At 41.0% G+C, this 22330-nt stretch overlaps 1 protein-coding gene across 5 annotated transcripts in view; it reads right to left on the bottom strand.

The window, feature by feature from the left end:
- Nucleotides 1–22330, bottom strand: part of SIDT1 (SID1 transmembrane family member 1) — a 69786-nt gene that overhangs the window by 44947 nt on the left and 2509 nt on the right. For all 5 annotated transcript variants that reach the window (XM_034411109.3, XM_034411110.3, XM_087888359.1 and 2 more), the window contains 3 exons: nt 19340–19461; nt 13787–13957; nt 7881–7926 (listed from right to left, as the gene is read on the bottom strand). In XM_034411109.3, coding sequence (XP_034267000.2) covers nt 7881–7926; nt 13787–13957; nt 19340–19461 — 339 coding nt within the window. The remainder of the gene's footprint in view (nt 1–7880; nt 7927–13786; nt 13958–19339; nt 19462–22330) is intronic.

Genomic DNA, 22330 nt, shown 5'->3' with positions numbered 1-22330 from the left:
CTCCATGCAGATCTCCTCTAGAGCAGTGATGTTTTGGGGCTGTCGCTGGGCAACACGGACTTTCAACTCCCTCCAAAAGTTTTCTATGGGGTTGAGATCTGGAGACTGGCTAGGCCACTCCAGGACCTTGAAATGCTTCTTACGAAGCCACTCCTTCGTTGCCCGGGTGGTGTGTTTGGGATGCTGAAAGACCCAGCCACGTTTCATCTTCAATGCCCTTGCTGATGGAAGGAGGTTTGCACTCAAAATCTCATGATACATGGCCCCATTCATTCTTTCCCGTACATGAATCAGTCATCCTGGTCCCTTTGCAGAGAAACAGCCCCAAATCATGATGTTGCCACCCCTATGCTTCACAGTAGGTATGGTATTCTTTGGATGCAACTCAGCATTCTCTCTCCTCCAAACACGACGAGTTGTGTTTCTACCAAACAGTTCTACTTTGGTTTCATCTGACCATAAGACATTCTCCCAATCCTCTTCTGGATCATCCAAATGCTCTCTAGCAAACTTCAGATGGGCCCGGACATGTACTGGCTTAAGCAGGGGGACAAGTCTGGCACTGCAGGATTTGAATCCCTGGCGGCGTAGTGTGTTACTGATGGTAGCCTTTGTTACGTTGGTCCTAGCTCTCTGCAGGCCATTCACTAGGTCCCGCCATGTGGTTCTGGGATTTTTGCTCACTGTTCTTGTGATCATTTTGACCCCATGGGGTGAAATCTTGCGTGGAGCCCCAGATCGAGGGAGATTATCAGTGGTCTTGTATGCCTTCCATTTTCTAATTATTGCTCCCACAGTTGATTTCTTCACACCAAGCTGCTTGCCTATTGCAGATTCAGTCTTGCCAGCCTGGTGCAGGTCTACAATTTTGTTTCTGGCGTCCTTCGACAGCTCTTTGGTCTTCACCATAGTGGAATTTGGAGTGTGACTCTTTGAGGTTGTGGACAGGTGTCTTTTCTACTGATAACAAGTTCAAACAGGTGCCATTAATACAGGTAATAAGTGGAGGACAGAGGAGCCTCTTAAAGAAGAAGTTACAGTCTGTGAGAGCCAGAAATCTTGCTTGTTTATAGGTGACCAAATACTTATTTTCCACCATAATTTGCAAATAAATTCTTTCCAAATCAGACAATGTGATTGTCTGGATTTGTTTTCTCATTTTGTCTCTCATAGTTGAGGTCTACCTATGATGACAATTACAGGCCTTTCTCATCTTTTTAAGTGGGAGAACTTGCACAATTGGTGGCTGACTAAATACTTTTTCCCCCCACTGTAGATGGACATGACCTTGTAGATGACCCTCACTCTTCTAAAGATCTAAGTGCCAGAGCCCACTGTAACAACATTGCCAAAAAGGCATTGAGTTGTTAACTTAATCTTGCGAAGCTTCTTCTCTGGTAATATTGTACTACTAACTAGAGCATACAAAACATTTGCTAGACCAATTCTCGAGTACAGCTCATCTGTCTGGAACCCGCACTGCATATCAGACATTAATACAATTGAGAGAGTCCAGAGATATTTCACGAGAAGACTCCTCCATTCCTCTACCCACAATAAAATATCTTATGCCACCAGACTTGAAATTTTGGGCTTAGATAACTTAGAAATACGCCCACTTTGGTCTGTCCTAAGCGTAGGACATAAAATTATCTGCCACAATGTCCTTCCTGTCAATGACTACTTCAGCTTCAACCACAACAATACACAAGCAAACAATAGATGCCAACTCAAGGTAAACCACTCCAAACTCGATTGCAGAAAATATGATTTCAATAACAGAGTAGTCAATGCCTGGAATGCACTACCTGACTCTGTGGTTTCTTTCCTAAACCCCAAAAACTTTAACTTTAGACTGTCTTCTGTTGACCTCACCCCATTCCTAAGAGGTCTGTAAGGGGCGTGCATAAGAGCACCAGCATGCCTACCGTCCCTGTCCTAATGTTCCTTTTTACTCGTATCCTTTTCATGTATTCAAATTATGTTAATACTTTTATCTGTTATCTTATATATGCTTGACAAATAAAATAAATAAATAAAATAAATTTAAAAGTAGAGCTCTACTGGGTTTATTTAAATGTGAGTAGAGATCTCCACATAGTTAATCAGCATAAAACCCAAACCCCAACCAAAAATTAATCCCATAAATACGATCAATAAATAAACCCTCAACAATAGCAGCCCAAATTCCAGAGTGACTCTCAGCCACCAGAAGCCCTATGAAAGTGTGTATTATGTGTAGAGAGGATGCTAAATGAAGCAAGTTTTTCAGCTACCAGCCACTCAGGGAACTGCTCTCATATCCACAAAATACAACAATTTCACCAAAATAAAGCAAGGATTGGGCTGGTAAGTGACTGGTTGGAAGAGTTTATTTATTTATTTATTTATTATTCGTATTTCTATGCCGCCCACTCTTCGAGGACTCTGGGTGGCTTACACCAAAGACTGTATACTAAATAGCATATTGCCCCCAACAATCTGGGTCCTCATTTTACCCACCTCGGAAGGATGGAAGGCTGAGTTAACCTTGAGCCGGTGAGATTTGATCCGCTGATCTGCTGAACTAGCAGTCAGCTGAAGTAGCTGCAGTACTGCACTCTAACCACTGCGCCACCTCGGCTCGTGAATATATGCTTAATTTTAATTTAGAGGGAAGTTAATAAAATAAAATAAAAAATATTATATCTCTAATGGCTTGGAAGAGATGACAATACTTTTACTTAATGAAGGAAATGTCTATGGAGATTCTTAAGTCATCCAGGTCACGGTTGACAACAGGGCAAGTCAGGCACAGACTCAGAGGCATGGTGGCATCAGCACGACTATCTTGATTAAATGGGGCTCCCCCCATATTTAAAGATTTAAAGAACTTCAGAACTGAAGAAGTGAAACTTCTTCAAGGAAAAACAAAGTCAGTTGCCCTTTGAAAAAGCATCTTTGCGATAATTAAGGAAATGTTTTCCCGTTTTCCACCATACCTTTATAATGCTCAGTGCTGCCCTGACACAGTTATCAAACCTTCCCCACCTCACTTTAATTGCTGTAACAATTAAAATATATCTTTCAGGGTACAAAACCAAGGATCATATCAGCCTTGTAAGGCATTCTAAGGACCCAAAACAGTCCACTTTCATTTTATTCACTTTTATTTTCATATTGGATTTTACTATTCTAATATTTTTAAAATATTAGTTGGGGAAATAGCTAACAATTAAAAGCCTCCTATTCCCATCAAGCCATTCATATAAATATTTAGTGGTCACTATTTGCAGCCTTCCCATCTGGCTTCCCATAAGCAAAGTCCACGGAGAAGACTGGATTCACTTAATGACCATGTGATTAACTACACTGATTTGCTTAACAACTGTGGCAAAAAAAAAGGTCATAGAACTGGGCATGACTCACTTAATAACCATCTTGCTTAGCGATGGAAATTCTGGTCCCATTTGTGGTCATATGTTGAGGGCTATCTGTAATGAGGAGATTCTGGAAAAAATCAGTTCATTTTACCAAAGGGAAAAAATAAACATTCAGTTTCCCCTTTTCCTGGAAGGGATGGCAATGCGGCAACCTTTTAACAGGGGAGCGAGGCCGGATATTGCTGGAAACTGGATGAGCACAGGATAAGCACAAGACTAAGATGTGGGGGCTGAAGACAAAGAAGCCCAAAGGTAACCCCTGCCAGGCCAAACACTGCTCCTCTGCTTTTTATTGTCAAGGAAATCCACATTAAGCATTGCCTCTAGAAGCTTTCTGATTTGATAACTATCAATCAATATACTGAGGGTTTGGAAACCATTGCCTCTGAAGAATGGTTAAAAAATCTACTTATATTTAACCTTCAAAAGAAATAACTGAAGGAGAAATGACATCAGTTTGCAAATATTTGAAGGGTTATCACACCTGTGTGTGATATTGCTGCCTATTGCTATTGCAAGCAAATATTGCTATCTCTCCTGCCTCAAGGGCAGGACCAGAATCAATAGAGTAATATTACAAGGAAATTAGTATAGGCCAGACAGAGGAAGAACTTCCTGATCGGAGCAGCTGTCAGCTAATGGAAGAGGATGCCACATATAGGGGAGAGTTCTTTTCTGCTGGAGTTCTTCAGAGGTGAAATACCGTAGTTATTTGTCAAAAATGCTCTTGAGGAAAATGTACTAAGCAGAGGATTGCACCAGCTGACTTCTAAGGTCACTTCCAATTCTATGATTTTATTACTTAGTTTAAGCTCAACTCCATGCTCAGAGCAGAAATTCAAATTAAAATATGGACAGATGTCTATCCAAGTTTTACTTCTGCTGAACCACTCAAAGGGAAGTCCTTCTATGTCTGAGTAATTGGTTGTACTATTTTTATTTATTTATTTATTAAATTTATATACCGCCCTATTCCTGAGGGACTCAGGGCGGTGAACAGCGAACGATAAAAAATACATGTAATACAAATGTTAATTAAACAAAAACCAATTAAAATATACTAAACACTCTGGTCCTAGATAATTCAAGACATCCCAGTTTAAAATAAAATCGAAAGCAATATAAAGGGAAAGTTAGGCCAGGCCGGCCTGCTGAAACAGGAATGTTTTGAGGGCACGGCGGAAAGTGCGCAGATCCGGAATCTTCTGTACCTCTGGGGGGAGCTCGTTCCAGATGGTGGGTGCCCCCACAGAAAAGGCTCTCCCCCTGGGGGCCGCCAGTCGACACTGTTTGGCTGACGGCACCCTGAGAAGCCCCTCTCTATGGGAGCGTACTGGGCGGTGAGAGGCTATTGGTGGCAGAAGGCGGTCTTGTAAGTACCCCGGTCCTAAGCCATGGAGTGCTCTAAAGGTGGTAACTAAGACCTTGAAGCGCACCCGGAAGACCACAGGGAGCCAGTGCAGCTCGCGCAGGAGGGGAGCCACATGGGAGCGCCATGCTGCTTCCATAACTACCCGCGCGGCCGCATTCTGGACCAGCTGGAGCCTCCGGGTGCTCCTCAATTGGAGCCCCATGTAGAGAGCATTACAGTAGTCCAGGCGTGAAGTGACGAGGGCATGAGTGACCGTATTTAACGAGTCCCGATCCAGAAAGGGACGCAACTGGCGAATCAGGCGAACCTGATAAAAAGACCTCCCGGCCACAGCCATCAAGTGTTCTTTTAAAGACAGCCATGAGTCCAAGAGGACGCCTAAGTTGCGAACCCTCTCCATAGGGGGCAATGACTCATCCCCAATAGTCAGTGATGGCACCAACTGACTATATTGGGACGTCGGAAACCACAGCCACTCAGTCTTGGATGGGTTGAGCCTGAGTCTGTTCCTCCCCATCCAGATCCGTACAGCCTCCAGGCACTGGGACATCACTTTAAGGGCATCATTGTGGTGGTCCGGGGTGGAGATGTATAGTTGAGTATCATCAGCATACTGATGATACTTCACCCCAAAACCACGGATGATCTCACCCAGCGGCTTCACATAAATGTTGAACAGAAGGGGTGAGAGAACTGACCCCTGTGGCACCCCACATACAAGGGGCCTCGGGGTCGACCTCTGCCCCCCTGTCAACACAGACTGCGACCGATCAGAGAGAAAGGAGGAGAACCACCGCAACACGGTGCCCCCCACCCCTAACCCTTCCAACTGGTGCAGCATGATACCATGGTCGATGGTATCAAAAGCTGCTGAGAGGTCTAATAGGACCAGGACAGAGGAGCAACCCCTGTCCCGGGCTCTCCAGAGATCATCTACCAATGCGACCAATGCCGTTTCCGTGCTGTACCCAGGCCTGAAGCCCGACTGGAACGGATCTAGATAATACGATTCATCCAAGTACTGAGGAAGCTGTTGCGCTACCACACTCTCAACAACCTTCGCAACGAAGCGAAGGTTGGAGACTGGACGGTAATTAGCCAACACTGCTGGGTCCAGGGAAGGCTTCTTGAGGAGAGGCTTCACCACCGCCTCTTTCAAGGCGGCGGGGAAGGCACCCTCTCTCAAGGAAGCATTTATAATCCCCTGGAGCCAGCCTCGTGTAACCTCCCGAGAGGCCAGCACCAGCCAGGAGGGACACGGGTCCAATAAACATGTGGCCGCGCTCAGTCTGCCCAGTATCTTGTCCACGTTTTCTGGAGTCACAGAATCAAACTCTTCCCAGATAATATTCTCAAGACTTGCCTCCATCCTCCCTCCCGAATCTACCCAGTCAGAGTCCAAATTTTCCCGAATCTGAGCGATTTTGTCATACAGATATTGTACAAAGTCCTCGGCTCTACCCTCCAAGGGGTCCTCCCGCGCTTCCTGGTGGAGCAGGGAGCGGGTCACCCTAAACAGGGCAGCCGGGCGATTATCTGATGACGCAATAAGAGCGGAAAAATAGTTACACTTTGCCGCTTTTATTGCCACCAGGTAGGTTCGGCCAGTGTTCGGTCAGATTCAGAACGGCTGGCCCTCCAACTGCTCTCCAGGCGTCTTTTCTGGCGTTTCATCTCCCTCAGCTCCTCGGTGAACCAGGGAGCCAGGTGAGATCGATGCCGGGTTAGAGGCCGCAAAGGCACGACCCAGTCCAAAGCTCCAGCGGCCGCCCAATCCCAGGCAGCCACTAGATCTTCAGTCGAACCGTGTGCCAGAGCCTCAGGAAATGGCCCAAGCTCCGTCTGGAACCTATCCGGGTCCATCAGGCGCCTGGGGCGGAACCACCTCATCGGTTCCGCCTCCCTGCGGTGGGGTGTGGCGGTTCGAAGGTCAAAGCGAAGGAGGGAGTGATCTGACCATGACAAGGGCTATCAAGTGGAATCCACTTTTTTCCATTATGAATCCATTTCCATTATGTCTTATATTTCTGATTCACTTTATTAAAGAGTGAATCAAAATTGAAATTTTTGCTATTTTAATATTTTTTGTTGTTCAACAAACAAGAGTAATAGGATAAATTAGATGTGGATCTAATGCCAGGATGCCAGGTTGGTTTCTTCATCTCTGAGGAAATCATTCCTGGCATCTCTTTTATCGTCAACTGATGTAGCTATCAGCCCCAGCTGGAGATTGATTTGCAATACAATCTGGATCTTAAAGAGATTTCAAATTTTTATTCCATTTCATTATCACGTTCATGCAGCTTCTAATACTACTACAAGATCATACCAATGAACCTTGTACTTCCCTGGCATAAATATCCACACCTGAGTACTGTAGAGGAACTTGTTGAATTAGGTATCATCCAGCATTGGATATCCAGGTACCAGTATAGTATTCATCTAGATTGGAATATTAGAGTTGCCATTATATATAGACATTCCATGTCCTCCAGAAGAGATTTATCTAGTTTAATAGCAATCTGGACTCAAGAATCCAAGAAGACAGAAGAGAGATTTTATCAGTTTACATTTGCCTCTCTGCCCGTTATATAATGGTAGTTAATAACACCAAAGTCCTACACAGTCTAAGATATTGATTTATATGAAGAAGAGCTGCTTTTGTACCTTCTTGGACTCTTCATCCTGTCATTAAGAGCTGCCCATTATTGTATATAGGAATGTACAGCTGGCAACCGATGCAATTTCATTTCAGTGCCAATGAATAAAATTGTACAGCTGGCAGCAATATTGACTTCCTTCCAGTGTGAAGTAAAGATCTGGCTATTTATACAAACATTTGTATCTTACTTGAGGCTTTAATCTATGTATAAGCATTGATTTTATAATGTTGAGGCTTTTTTTTATTAATAGCTGTTTAATTTTTGGCTCCATCCTGCCCTAAGTTTGGCTCCATCCTGCCCTAATATAGGGCAAATGTATCCTACTTTACTAAATAGCAAAAAATAATATTCTAACATCTTGGATTTTAACTAAACTTTAAAAAGATGTATTTATCATTAGCATACATAATTATTGTCACTTACCTGTGGCTGAGAGGGGCTGGCAGTGAATGTAAAAGTAGTGTCCATGCTGTGGAAAAAAAGGAAATTTGTCCAGATATTAAGATAAAATATGAAACAGATAAGATAGCAGATAGCAGTTAGAAACTGTGGTAAGAACTTCATTAGATATCCACAGGTGGGTTCATTTTTCCAAATTAGCTTCACCCATGAATATATAGATGATTTTGGAATAAACAAAAACTCTACTGATGAATATCTTGTACACATTATAGAGTTCAAATATTTGATTCTCTCCTGTGTATGTATTTATAAGGAAAACGCAGTGAAGTTCCAAAAGGACATCTGTTTCTGCCTTATCAATGAGACTAAGGCTTTTGATCGTGTAGACCACAACAAATATTTAAAAACAACTGCGAACTGGGCTCTTTTCTATGCCTATTGAAGTACGATGATCAGGAAGCAACAGTTAGAAGGGAATACAGAACAAGTAACAGGCGAAATTGGAAATTGGAGCTTGTCTAGGGTGTACATTGTCTATTTATTAGCTTATTTGCAGAACATACCATGAGAAATGTTAGACTAGAAGAAATAGGAATTAAAACTCTGGGACAAAATTCAACATCTGATATGTAGATATGCTACTCTGATAGTAACAGAAATAGATGATAGAAGAAAGACTTAATTCAATGCAAATAGGGAAAGTTGAAGCAGTACCATCTTTATCTTCCTAGGCTCAAAAATTCACAGGGAAGATGACTTTATGTCCAAGTAAGATGACTTACGTGGACATATCTACACAAAATACTAAACAATAGAAACCACACAGTGACAACCAAGGTAGATACTGTCACAGCCATCGGCTTCCAAGCGTAACACATGGCTGTGAAAGTTGGACCTTGAAAAAATGAACAAAGAAAATTTGATGTTTTGAATATTGATACTGGAGAAAATTGTTGGGAATACCTTGAACTGCAAAGAACAAATTATTCCATACCAGATGAAACCAGATTGCTTTCCCCAAACTCTAGCAATGAAGCTAAAACTATAACTTAAATACTTTGGATACATGATGCAAGGGTATGAGTCATCAGAGAAGTTCCTGATGGTTGAAAAAGCAAAGATAATTGAAAAAGAGACCAAAATTAGAGACGGTTATTTGATACCTTCGCTGATCACCTATCATCTGTTCACAAAGTGCCAGAAGTTGCATAAATCATCAACAGTATATAAAAAATAGAGGACTAAAAAAAATAGTCTGCAGAAAAAATAATAACAAAAGGATTTTGATAAAGAGGGAAGATTTGGAGGGTATATAAAATCACTTCTGCTCTGCACCTTGCAGACATAAGGCATCATGACAGCAGACATGCACTTGTGGATTTTAGCTAGTAATTCTCAACTGCATTAAAATAATACAAATACCTAAAAATAAAGCTTAAGTAGCAACACTTGTCCTATACCCTTTCTTCAAAAACTTGCAAAACAGTAGCATAGTATCAAACTATTCTGAGAAAATTCTTCTGCCTACTTGCAACTGTAAAGAGGAGGTCATAGAGTAAAAAATGTGTTTATTGATTTATTTGTCATATTTAAGAACTTTCATCTCACTCTTAGAGGGAATCTGGATTGTGTTCTACAAGGAAAGCTACAAGGAATCCATTAATTTATCATATTTGATAAATATCATATTTGATGCAAAACAAGTTCCTCCTCTGCTGCTAATGACATCTTCCATTGTTCTGAATATTCAAGTTGTTGAAAACAAAGAACATAGAACATAGAATAACAGAGTTGGAAGGAACGTTGGAGGTCTTCTAATCCAACCACCTCCTCAAGCAGGAGACCCTATATCAGTGATGGCTAACCTTTTTGCCATCGCGTGCCAGGAAGGGGGGGCGGGGGAGGTTCGCGAGCGTGCATGTGCCCACACCCATAATTCTATGTGCCCCGTCCTGTGCATGCATGCATGCATGACCCCCCCTCAGGGGGGAAATGACATTTTTGTTGTCCCCAGCCTCCAGAGACTCCTAGAGAGGCTGAGCTGGCATGCCAGGTGACATGGCTCCATGTGCCACCTGTGGCACGCATGCCATAGGTTCGCCATCACGGTCCTATATCATTTCAGATAAATAGTTGTCCAGGTTCTTTTTGAAAGCTTCCAGTGATGGAGAATGCACAATTTCTGAAGAAAAGCTGTTCCATTGATTGATTGATTGATTGATTGCTCTTAGTATTAGGAAAATTTCTTCTTAGTTCTAAATTGCTTGTCTCCTTGGTTATTTTCCACCAGTTTCTTGCCTTGCCTTCCGGTGCTTTGGAAAATAGATTCACTCACTTGTCTTTGTAGGAGCCCCTCAAATATTGGAACCCTGCTATCATGTCTCCCCTAGTCCTTCTTTTCATTAAATTAGACATAATTAATTCCTGTAACTGTTCTTCATATGTTTTAGCCTCTAGCTCCCTAATCATTCTTGTTGCTCTTCTCTGCATTCTTTCCAGCGTCTCAACATCTTTTTTATATTGTGGTGACCAGAACTGGATACAGTATTCCAAGTGTGGCCTTACTAAGGCTTTGTAAAGCAGTACTGGAACTTCACGTGATCTTGATCCTATTATTAATGCAATCTAGGATTGCATTGGCTTTTTTTGGCTGTTGCCACAGACAATTGGCTCATATTTAAATGAGTGCCCACTAGGACTCCAAGATCCCTCTCACAGTTACTGGCGTATGCCAAGTTTCGTCTCTCTTATACCTATACAGTTGTTTTTTCTTGCCTACTGTAAATGTAAAATCTTACTTTTATCTACGTTACATTTCATTTTATTAGATAGGGGCCAGTGTTAAGGTCTGTCAAGTTTTTTTTGGATCTTGAACTTGTCTTCTGGGTTGTTGGCTATTTCTGACAGCTTAGTATCCTATGCAGATTTGATGGGTTCCCCTTCTATTCCCTCATCTAGATCATAGATATTGAAGAGTACTGGGCCCAAAAATCTTGGGGTACCCCACTACTTATTTCCCTCCATGTAGATTTAGTTCCATTGAGGACTACACGTTGAATATGACTTCTTAGCCAGTTACAAACACATCAGGTGCTGATGCTGTCTATCCCACATTTTTCTAGCTTGCCAAGAAGTTGTGGTCTACTTTATCAAATGCTTTACTGAAATTTAAGTATACTATGTCCACAGCTTTTCACTGATCCACTAATTTAGTCACTTTGTCAAAGAATGACAAGATTTGTTTGGCATGATCTGTTTTTGACAAACCAATGTTGGCTTCTGATTATAACTTTGTTTGCTTCTAGGTATTTGCAGAATTGTTGTTTATCTTTTCCAACATCTTCCCAGGTTTTTACATCAGGCTGATTGGTCTATAATTTTCTAGATCTGTTTTTTTTTCTTTTTTGAAGGTGGGGACTACATCAGTTCTTTTCCAGTTCTCAGTTAGTTCCCCAATGCTCCAAGAACTTTTCCTCTGTGATCCAAGAAATGCAAATAATTGCAGACTTCATTACTGTGCTAATAGTATTTGTCCCCATTCTGCAACAGCATTCAGATGTTTGAAAATTCCTATTGTATTCAAATTCTCTCAATTATCACTTCTCTAACCCCTTCATTCTGTCTTCATAAAACCAACTGTGCAATTACTTTCTAATTACCTGATATTCCTCATTGTCCTTCTTTAAACCTGCTCCAATCCCTCCAAATTCTTCTTAAGAATGGTGTGAGAATTGGATGCATGCAAAATTAGCACACAGAATTGAGGCTAAAAGGTGACGCAAGCCCACAGACCAGTAGGCAAGAGAATCCAAACCTGAAGGATTGGGCAGGAAAAACAGCATGGGTTGGATGCAGATGGACCTGGAAAGCTGTGTGATGCAGGCAGCAAGCTGTTGACACTCAGACTAAACATTTTTAGCTTGCATGCCATATGTTAGCACTATGTTGCTTTCTTCACTCTCTTTCTGGTCAGCTTTGCATATAAATTGATTTGACACGCAAAAGTGGGGATATGCAGTGTACATAATAGAAGGCCAATATTTTTAACAAGAAGCCTTTGCTGTTTATAATATAGTTTATGGCCTAGCCCTAGATTAATAAATCTATTGCTACTGGTTTTTTCAGAGGGTTTGGCTCTAGCTGTTTCTCTTCTTGTTTTTTGTGTTATTCCTGTCACATTGTGGGGTCCTCAGTTTTGCATTTCGCCCGCTACTTCGGTCTGCAGCATCAGTGGGACATACGTCTACAGCTTGCATTGTCTCCATGCAGGCAGTCCAAACAGCTTGTAATTAGTAAAACAAATGTGTGTTTTTTAACTGTGGCCTCCCATTTTGCCCATGGGAATTTTTAAACTGTAGAGGTTTTTTGTTTTTCTATTTAAACAAATGAACAAATATTGAAAATAACAGCATAAGGACAAAAACAAAATGATATATAAATGGGAGTATATAAAAATTCTTTATAATCTTAAGGAAAAAGAACACTTTAAACATTGATATTTAATATTTATATCCCCAAACATATTTGTATAGGAATAATCTATTGAGAATTGCTGTGTTATATATGATATTTATAGTCATTATCTATGAGATAGGCATCCCTATGAATTTGATTAATAATTAAATCAATTTCACTCGGGGGGGTTTTATATAAAGAAGTTCTTTTTGCAGATGCGGGCAGATGGCAACTGAAGACTTTAGAAACGCTGTTGGAAGAAGGGATTAATTTAACTTGGCTACAGTATAATCAACTTCAATTGAGATGGAAAGAGGACCAAAAAACTGGTATAATGATGCATGAGGAAGAATTGGTTAGACATATAAAAGAGAAAGGTCCAATGCATATTAAAAGGGTTTATAATGTTTTGTTAGAAAGGGATTCAGAAACTGAATTGCTTAAAGATTGCATGATAAAGTGGGCACAAAATTTTGCAGAACCAGTGATGTTGGAAACATGGGAAAAAATATGGGTTCAGAATGTTAAATTTACACAGTCGCAGAATTTGAGGGAAAATTTTTATAAAATGTTTTATAGATGGCATTTAGATCCTAAGAAATTGTCGTGCATGTACCCTAATGTTCAACCAAAATGCTGGAGATGTGATTGCCTAGATGCCACATATTATCATGTGTGGTGGACTTGTAAGAAAGTGAAGGCTTTTTGGATAAAAATTTGGTGGGTTATGCAGAATGTTTTGAAGAAAAAAATTCAGTTTTCTCCACAATTGTTTTTATTGGGTATAGTTAAAGGTTTTACATTGGGTGAAACAAAGTTGATATTGTATATGATAACAGCAGCGAGATTACTGATAGGTCAATATTGGAAAAATGAAGCTATGCCTAATATTGATGAATGGACTTTGAAGATGGCCAGCTTTGCAGAGACGGCGAAGATTTCAGCATATTTAAAAGATCGCTCACAAGAGACTTATGTATGGGAGTGGAAAAAGTGGACAGATTTTGTGCAGAATAAATATCAAACTAGGAAATATCAGATAGCTTTTAACTGAAAGTATTATATAGAGATAGAATAATTGAATTTTGTGAAGGTGTGAAAAATATACAGGGAGTGGAGGGGTTCAAGTTTTATAAAAAGGGGATTTTGATTTTGATTATATTTTGTGGAAGTCTGGGGGGGAGGGGTGGGCTAGGGGGGCTAGGGAGGGTTAGGGAGGGTTGGGGGGGAAATTGGGGAGAAAATGTAATTGTAAAACTTTTTCAATTAAAAAAATAATAATAATTACATCAATTTAGTTAAACATGGCAATCAACTATGAGTAGAACAATCCTTACCTAAAGGATGCTTAAACATGGATTTGTTGTGTTAATTTTTCAGCCAGTGCTGTTTTTGATATAGTGATCCAAACAACAACAAAACTTTGGTTTTCCATTGTTCTGAAATGGTAAATCCAGAAACTGACCACTCACCTAAGTTGGAAGTTCTTAATTTTGGTAACTTGCAGCTGATAGTGGGCATTATAAGGAGCCATGGAAGCTACATTTATAAATACGATTTGCTCGGAAGATCCATTCTCAGGTACAGATTCAGAGGGGCAGAGGGTACGGCTGACTTCTGTGTAGTTGTAACTTCTTTGGTAGCTGTCGACACAAAGCAAAATCTGACATTCAGAATAAAACCTGCATTTAAAAAAACCCACACAGTTGAGTGTAATGCTTTGGAGAAAAACATATACTTAAATACTAATTATCCATCCTGTACCAGCTGGGATCATAAATCAACCTGGCCTTCGACTCTTCAAAACCCAGGTTTTTAAAAAGTGTTTCTAAAGGACAGCAAGGTGAAGCCAGTCAAATCTTAGAGGGTCCTATAGGTGTCTGCACTCAGACACCATAAAATATTATATAAATGAAGATAATTTCATCCAAATATTTATGTCTATGTTATAAAACAAACTGCCATTTAAAACAGAAGGGAGGAAATAAAAATAACTCCTTCACTCAGAGCAAGTGTTACTGTGTCTGGAATATGTCATGAACTAGGAGCCAATAAGTAGAGTCACAAGTGCTCTATTCTTTCAGGCATTAAGCAGTTCCAGCATTGTGGGTGAAGAGTACCTCTTGGCCTTTAGGACTACTTTGAATATAATCAGTGCACTTTGTTGACATCCAAGTTATTTTTTTAGCCTGAGCAATTTCCATAGCATACACCTAACATGCCTTTTGTCTTATCTTCTGTTATCTACCTCTGCTAATCCTGTTTATATCTCGTTATCTGCCTATTGACTTTTCTGCATCAATTCCTAATTGCTGGTGACCTTTTCTCTTTGAAATCTGTCCAGCACCAGTCAGCCTCCAATCCATGTCCTATACTTGAATTTGGCCAAGAAAACAGATGCAAGATAACAAGTGAAGTCTTCAAGTTGAGTTCAACTTCTGGTGACTTTATGGACATATCCCTGCAGTTTTGTTGGCAATAATATAGAAATGATGCCCTCTTGCTTTTTTCTAAGGTGTTTTTTGACTTTGCAGTTTAGTCCACATCTCTGGAATTTCCTGGTGGTCTCCTCTCCAGATATTTAACAATGTCTGATTCTACTTCCCCTTTTCAAGATTAGTTAGCCAGAAGGTCACTAAACAAATCACTATTGCACAAGACTTTTGAGGAGTTTTGAGGAGTCTTCCTCTCTTCAGCCAATATGAAGAGTAAAGATTTAACACCCTGGAAATTCTGACATGCTTTGCTAGACAGGAATCTTTGTTTCCAGCTATGAAAGCTGCTAGACATATTTGATTACCAAGCAATTATATTTTGACCTTGAATCACTTTGACTATATGAAATCATATTGTTATAAATTAAGTTATATTGGTGGTATGGAATAAGCCGAATTTTATAATAGCAGGAAAATATGTTTTATTGGAATGCTTGGATCAACACTTTAACTCAGCTGATTTCAAATGGCTATATGAAAGATTTTGAGAGATTATGTGTTGAATATAATTTCTCTATAGTATTTGTTTGACAATATATATAACTGAAAGAGGTATTAATCAAGCAGTATGGCTCAGATGCCTAACAGCTTTTGAAATACCTGCAGTCGTAAGTACCTTAAAAGATGCAATGCCTGAAAGAAACCAACAACTGAACATTGCAAGGGATTAAAAACTAAAATTAGTCATGTAATTGAATTTGGGAGGATGAATTGAAATAATCCAATTTTGGAGAATCAAGGGTCCAGGTGTTTAGAAACATGAAAAAAATGAAATTAATGCATGAAAAATATTATTTCACATTTATTGTATCTTTCAAAGAATATTTTAAAATAGATTTATTTTAATCCTGTAATATATCTAGGTGTTATTTTTTCACTTTATAATCATTACCTGAGGTTTGTTTTTTGATTTTTTTGGTAGTTTTTAGAATGGTTTCCAACAAAAGTACCGTAACAATACTTTGTTTATTCTCCTGGATTTCACCAGGTAATGGTATAATCAAAACACAATATTCTTCTTGCTAGATCTCTTGATTGGAGACCTGCAGGCTTCAGTTCGAACAGAGAAAGATAATTCCAGAAAGCTAAAACAGATTCTTATTTCTTTATACCAATCTACATTGGGCCATTTCCTGAGGTTCTAGCACATGACTCGGCCGAGGACCTGGTAGCCGCCTGGGATTGGGCGGCTGGTGGGGCCTTGGACCGAGTCGTGCCTTTGCGGCCTCTGACCCGGTGCCGATCCCGTGCGGCTCCTTGGTTCACCGAGGAGCTGAGGGAAATGAAGCGCCGGAAAAGACGCCTGGAGAGCGGTTGGAGGGCCAGTCTCGCTGAATCTGATCGAACACTGGTAAGGTCGCATATTAAGACCTACCTAGTGGCGATAAAGACAGCAAAGTTTAATTACTTTTCCGCCTCTATTGCGTCATCAGGAAATCGTCCGGCCGCCCTGTTTAGGGTGACCCGCTCCCTGCTCCATCCGGGAGTGCGGGAGGATCCCTTGGAAGGCAGGGCGGAGGATTTTGGACAATACCTGTATGACAAAATCGCTCAGATCCGGGGGGATTTGGACTCTGACTGCGTAGATCAGGGCAGAGTGACGAGGAATAGTCTTGAGAATGTTATCTGGGAGGAGTTTGACGCTGTGACTCCCGATGATGTGGACAGGATTTTGGGGAGACTTAGTGCGGCCACATGTTTACTGGACCCATGTCCCTCCTGGTTGGTACTGGCTTCCCGGGAGGTTACACGAGGCTGGCTCCAGGGTGTTATCAACGCTTCGCTGAGTGAGGGCCACTTCCCCGCTGCCTTGAAGGAGGCGGTGGTGAGGCCTCTCAAGAAGCCGTCCCTGGATCCGGCAATATTGGCCAACTACCGTCCTGTCTCCAACCTTCACTTCATGGCGAAGGTTGTGGAGAGTGTGGTCGCACGACAGTTCCCACAATTCCTGGAGGAAACATCTTATCTAGATCCGTTCCAGTCAGGTTTCAGGTCTGGGCACAGCATGGAAACGGCATTGGTCGCGTTGGTTGATGATCTCTGGAGGGCTAGGGACAGGGGTTGCTCCTCTGTTCTGGTCCTGTTAGATCTCTCAGCGGTTTTTGATACCATCGACCATGGTATCATGCTGCACCGGCTGGAAGAGTTGGGGGTGGGAGGCACCATGTTGCGGTGGTTCTCCTCCTTTCTCTCCGACCGGTCGCAGTTTGTGTTGGCAGGGGGGCAGAGGTCGACCTCGAGGCCTCTCATCTGTGGAGTGCTGCAGGGATCGGTCCTCTCGCCCCTTCTGTTCAACATTTATGTAAAGCCACTGGGCGAGATCATCCGTGGCTTCGGGGTGAGATACCACCAGTACGCTGATGACACCCAGCTGTACATCTCCACCCCAGGCCACCCCAATGATGCCCTTGAAGTGATGTCCCAGTCCCTGGAGGCTGTGCGGATCTGGATGGGGAGGAACAGGCTCAAGCTCAACCCTTCCAAGACTGAGTGGCTGTGGCTCCCGGCATCCCGATATAGTCAGTTGACTCCATCACTGACTATTGGGGGCGAGTCTTTGGCCCCCACAGAAAGGGCTCGCAATCTGGGAGTCCTCCTGGATATGCAGCTGTCCTTGGAGGAACATCTGACAACTGTAACCAGGGGGACCTTTTGTCAGGTTCGCCTGATCCGCCAGTTGCGGCCCTTTCTTGATCGGGATTCCCTGTGCACAGTCACTCATGCCCTCGTCACCTCTCGCCTTGACTACTGCAACGCTCTCTACATGGGGCTCCCCTTGAAGAGCACCCGGAGGCTCCAACTGGTCCAGAATGCAGCAGCGCGGGTAGTGACAGGAGCAGCATGGCGCTCCCATGTAACACCGCTCCTGTGCGAGCTGCACTGGCTCCCAGTGGTCTTCCGGGTGCACTTCAAGGTGCTGGTTATCACCTTTAAAGCGCTCCATGGCATCGGGCCTAGCTATCTTTGAGACCGCCTGCTGCTACCGACGACCTCCCATCGCACCGTGCGCTCCCACAGAGAGTGCCTCCTCAGGGTGCCATCAGCCAATCAATGTAGGCTGGTGACCCCCGGGGGAGGGCCTTCTCTGTGGGGGCACCTACCCTCTGGAATCAATTGCCCCCAGAGATAAGGAGAATCCAAGACCTTAGTGCCTTCCGCCGTACCCTTAAAACCCAGTTTTTCCAGCAAGCCGGGCTGGCTTAAGAAGAAATTTTAAATGTTTTAATTGGTTTGTATTTTTAATTTTGGGCCAAATTTATATATATTTTAATTGTTTTTTAATATTTGTATTTTATGTTTTTTAATTCTGGCTGTACACCGCCCTGAGTCCTCAGGGAGAAGGGCGGTATATAAATTTTAAATAAATAAATAAATAAATAAATAAATAAATAAATAAATAAATAAATAAAAAATACAATAAAGCCTTTCATTTTGTTCTCCAGTAGCTTATTTTGAATTAACTGCCAGCCACTGACACCCATTTCTTTTATTTCCAAAATGAAGCAGTAGAATTATGAAAGGAGTTGTAGATGGATATTAAATGCAAGCTGGTGGCTAGAGGTTTCTTTGCTCAAGAAGTGATGTTTTTGACAAGAATGAAATTACCCCAACAGATCAAATAGAAAATGTTGGAAAAATTGGATATCCGGTACTACGAAACTCATATTTCTGGTGTTTGCCATTGAAACCCCAAAAATTAATGTTCTACTAACCTCCAAGTTGGGTTATCACAAGAAGATAGTCTGAAAACTAGCTTACTCAGAACAGTTTGTTAATTACTGAGTGGGACCAGATAGCAGGCTCTTATCTTGACTCTGCTGAAACAAATATATTGATCTCCCATGTGTTTCATTATTCCCATTGTTCCTATCATGTTATATCTGTACTTTACAACAAGCCAGTTTGGGTTCATTTTAATATAAATGTATAAATTTAACAAATAAATTAAGTATAACATAAAAGAGGTTAATTCATAGTAAACATATATTTCCAGCCATTTTGAGTTGTGCATGTCTATTTTATAAAACTCCAAAAACAACACATCCAAAATATCACACATCACACAGCTTTTTAGCGGAGAAAAGGCTGGATATTTTAATACTTTTTAGGCATATTTATTCAAATGATAGCTTAAGATAATGCCCAAACTTATATGAAAACCAATGTGGTAAAAAAAAAAAGTTCTTTGATCGGGAATTACTATCTACTTTGGACAGCTATTAGGATTCAATTAAATACAATTAAAGAGATTAAACTGGCAATAATGAATTATTTTTTAAACTTACTATCTGTCCTTATCTCTACACATTTAACTCAGTGTAAATTCTCTATACAATAAAGAATAAATACACCACTAAGTAAAATGCAATGTTGCAAAACAAATGAAGGAATGCGTCTTCTCTAGCAGGGAAAGAGTAAGAAGCTGCCTTTAAAAAAATCTTTTTAGAAGGAATTTGAGGGAAGACATTGAAATGAGAAAAACTAAACAGGATAGAGATAAATATTTTATGATAGGAAGCAATTACTTACAGCCCATGAAAAATGAGAGGGAGCTGCCAGGACAGCACCCCCTTTTGTTGCCGAACTACAAACAAGACAGGGTACTGATCATCTTCAGAGTCACTCTTCACGGTAACACGGAGGGCATCCACCTGCATAGAGACAGAGACAGCAGGGGTACTTCATCAATGAATGCCTATTCTGTTCAGAGTAACTGCTATGGTATTTCCACTTTAATCCTTTTTTGAAGGGAGTAAGCTAGGATCCGGCCCACAAAGAGAAGAAGCAGACTTATAAAGACATTATGCATGCTCAGAGTTTGGTAACAAACAGGGATAACATGAAGACCTAATACACGAGGGCAGGTACAATATTGTTGTAATTTCTAAAACTTGGTGAGATGGAACCAGTGATTGGAATATAATGCTAAAAGGATATAAATTGTTAAAAAAACCCAGAACCGACTCAAAAAGAGGGGGAGGAATTCCTTTGTATGTGAAAAATTGCTACACCTCTATAGAAATACACAATACTAGGGATAAAAGCCTTCTTGAAGGTATTTGGGTGAATATTAGAGGGGAAAAAAATTATAGGCCACTCAACCAAGCAGAGGAAATACAGGTAGTCCTCGGCTCACAACCACAATTGAGCCCAAAATTTGTGTTGTTAAGTGAGACATTTGTTAAATGAACTTTGCCCCATTTTACAATTTTCTTGCCACAGTTGTTACGGTAAGTGAATCAATGCAGTTAAGTTAGTAATCTGGTTGTTAAGTGAATCTGGCTTCCCCATTGACTTTGCTGGTCTGAAGGTCACAAAAAGTGATCACATGACTCTGGGACACTGCAACCGTCATAAATATGAACCAGTTGCCAAGCATCTGAGTTTTGATCATATAATCATGGGGGATACTGCAATGATCGTAAGTGTGAAAAACGGTCATAAGTTACATTTTTCAGTGCCGTTGTAACTTTGAACAGTCACTAAACAAACTGTTGTAAGTCAAGGACTACCTGTAGACAAACTTTTTGCTAATCAGTTAGCCAAGGTAAACAGTAGTGGGAAACAAATTCTGCAGTGAGTGGGTTATCTAACAGGTTTCTGATATGCCTAGTTGACAACTTTGTCACCCAAATGGCGGAGGAGGGAATTAGAAGATCAGTTATACTGGATTTAATCCTAACTAATAAGGTTAGGTTGGTTAAAGGAATGGAAATTATAAGTATTTTTTGAGAAAGTGATCATGTTATACTACAATTCACCATAGTGCAGGAAAAAGTGACTGAACAAATAAATAACAAATTATTTATCCTTAAATAAGGATACTTTTAAAAGTTTTGAAATTATATGTAAAGAATATAATTTCCTAGAAAGATTGAATAGCAACACATACAGATAAAATAACTTGCTATGTATGAGGTTTAGAGCCTCAGAAACACCAGAGGTTTTGAAATTAGTGGGGTGGCCTCTGTTGTTTATGGAAACTAAATCTATAACTATTCAATAACTATTGAAATAGTCAAGCAATTTGGAATAGTGATACACTACTCAATCAATGGCTCCAAGTATTAAACAATAGTAGACATATTTCTTACAACTTGTTTGATTCAGCAAAAATATTTTCTTGAGGTCTATTGGACTCCTCCAAGAATGTTTTTAAAAAGGTTAGTTCCCACTTTTTTAGCTTAGAGTTGTAATAATTCTAAGGAAAATAGATACATGTTACAGACTTGTCTCTTTGTAATTCCATGTTAGGTAGTTTTGCTATGATGATCCAGGTTCTTCAAACGCAGTTAATGGTTAAGTTTGTCAATATTTCATTAAATTATATTCCCAAACCCTGGAATTTTTCAATCAGTGAAGAACTTTGAATATACTATATCATGTTTGGACTGTTTCAAAAAAAAGTGATTCACGGAAGAATGGCTTATCCTCAATTTTAAATTTTGGCTTCATAAATTTGTTAACTTTTTGTCTTTAAATAATCTTTGTATTAACCAACAGACAAGACTATATGGTCCAGACTGAATTTGTTGTTAAAAATTGAATCACAGGTTGGGGAAAATAATGGCTTTCATGGGAGTTATAGTGAAGTGAAGAGGCTCTGCAAAAGCCGAGCTAATGATCACAGGTAAGATCAAGAAACCGGTAAGTAGATCAGTTCTTTGAAACCTCTCTAGGCAATGAAAGAAAGGGAAATCACCCACATGTGCTCTAGACCAGGGGTCACCAACCTTTCAGACCTCAAGGACCACTAAATTCATAATTTTAAATCCTGCGGACCACTAATATGATCTGCCTAATGACCAGCTGGGTGGGCGTGGCAAGGTTTTCATGTGACCGGGTGGGCGTGGCCAACTCGATGTCACTCACTTCGAGGGGTGCCTTGCCAGCCTCTACTCACTACTCCTCGCCTGCCTGCCTGGGCTCCTTAGGGCCCCAACAGGAAGCAGTTGTTGGAGCTAAGCAGCCACCACCAGAAAGAGTTGGCAAAACAGCTGGCTCAGTTCAAATTGGATCTGAACAAGAAGGAGGCTCAGCAGAAACACCTCACTGAGGACTACTAGCATAGGCTTTCCAAGCAGAGGGAAGACCTGTGGGAGTGCAAGGCCAGGTATCAGCGCCTGGAGGCTCAGCGGGCTGAGATGGTCAGCCAGTTCCAGGCAATGATGCAGTCCCACTGGAACAAGGCCCCCAGCTTTTCACCACCAGCGGTGCACCCTTCCAGCCTTCACCCAAAGCCCCGCACCAGGAGGCTGAAGCAGACCCCAAGTTGGAATTTCTGTCCCCCTCCAACCCGCACAAAAAGACCACAAAGGGGGAGACTCTCTGCAGCAACACAACCGTTCATTGCACGTATCTGGCCCAATGCAAATAATTAGATCAAATTTGGTCCACCTTAGGTGAAGATAAGGAGGCAAGGGCGGATGGTAATATTGATTATATATTCTATAAAAAAATAGATAAAAGTGGGAAAGTAGAATATTGGCAGAAATTGGAGTATATATAGTAAATATGGAG

Source organism: Pantherophis guttatus, chromosome 2, assembly GCF_059756535.1.
Source record: "Pantherophis guttatus breed Tessera chromosome 2, ASM5975653v1, whole genome shotgun sequence".
Taxonomy (NCBI): Eukaryota; Metazoa; Chordata; class Lepidosauria; order Squamata; family Colubridae; genus Pantherophis; species Pantherophis guttatus.
Note: the sequence above shows the minus strand (reverse complement) of the source record. Positions and strands in the feature narration are given on the sequence as shown.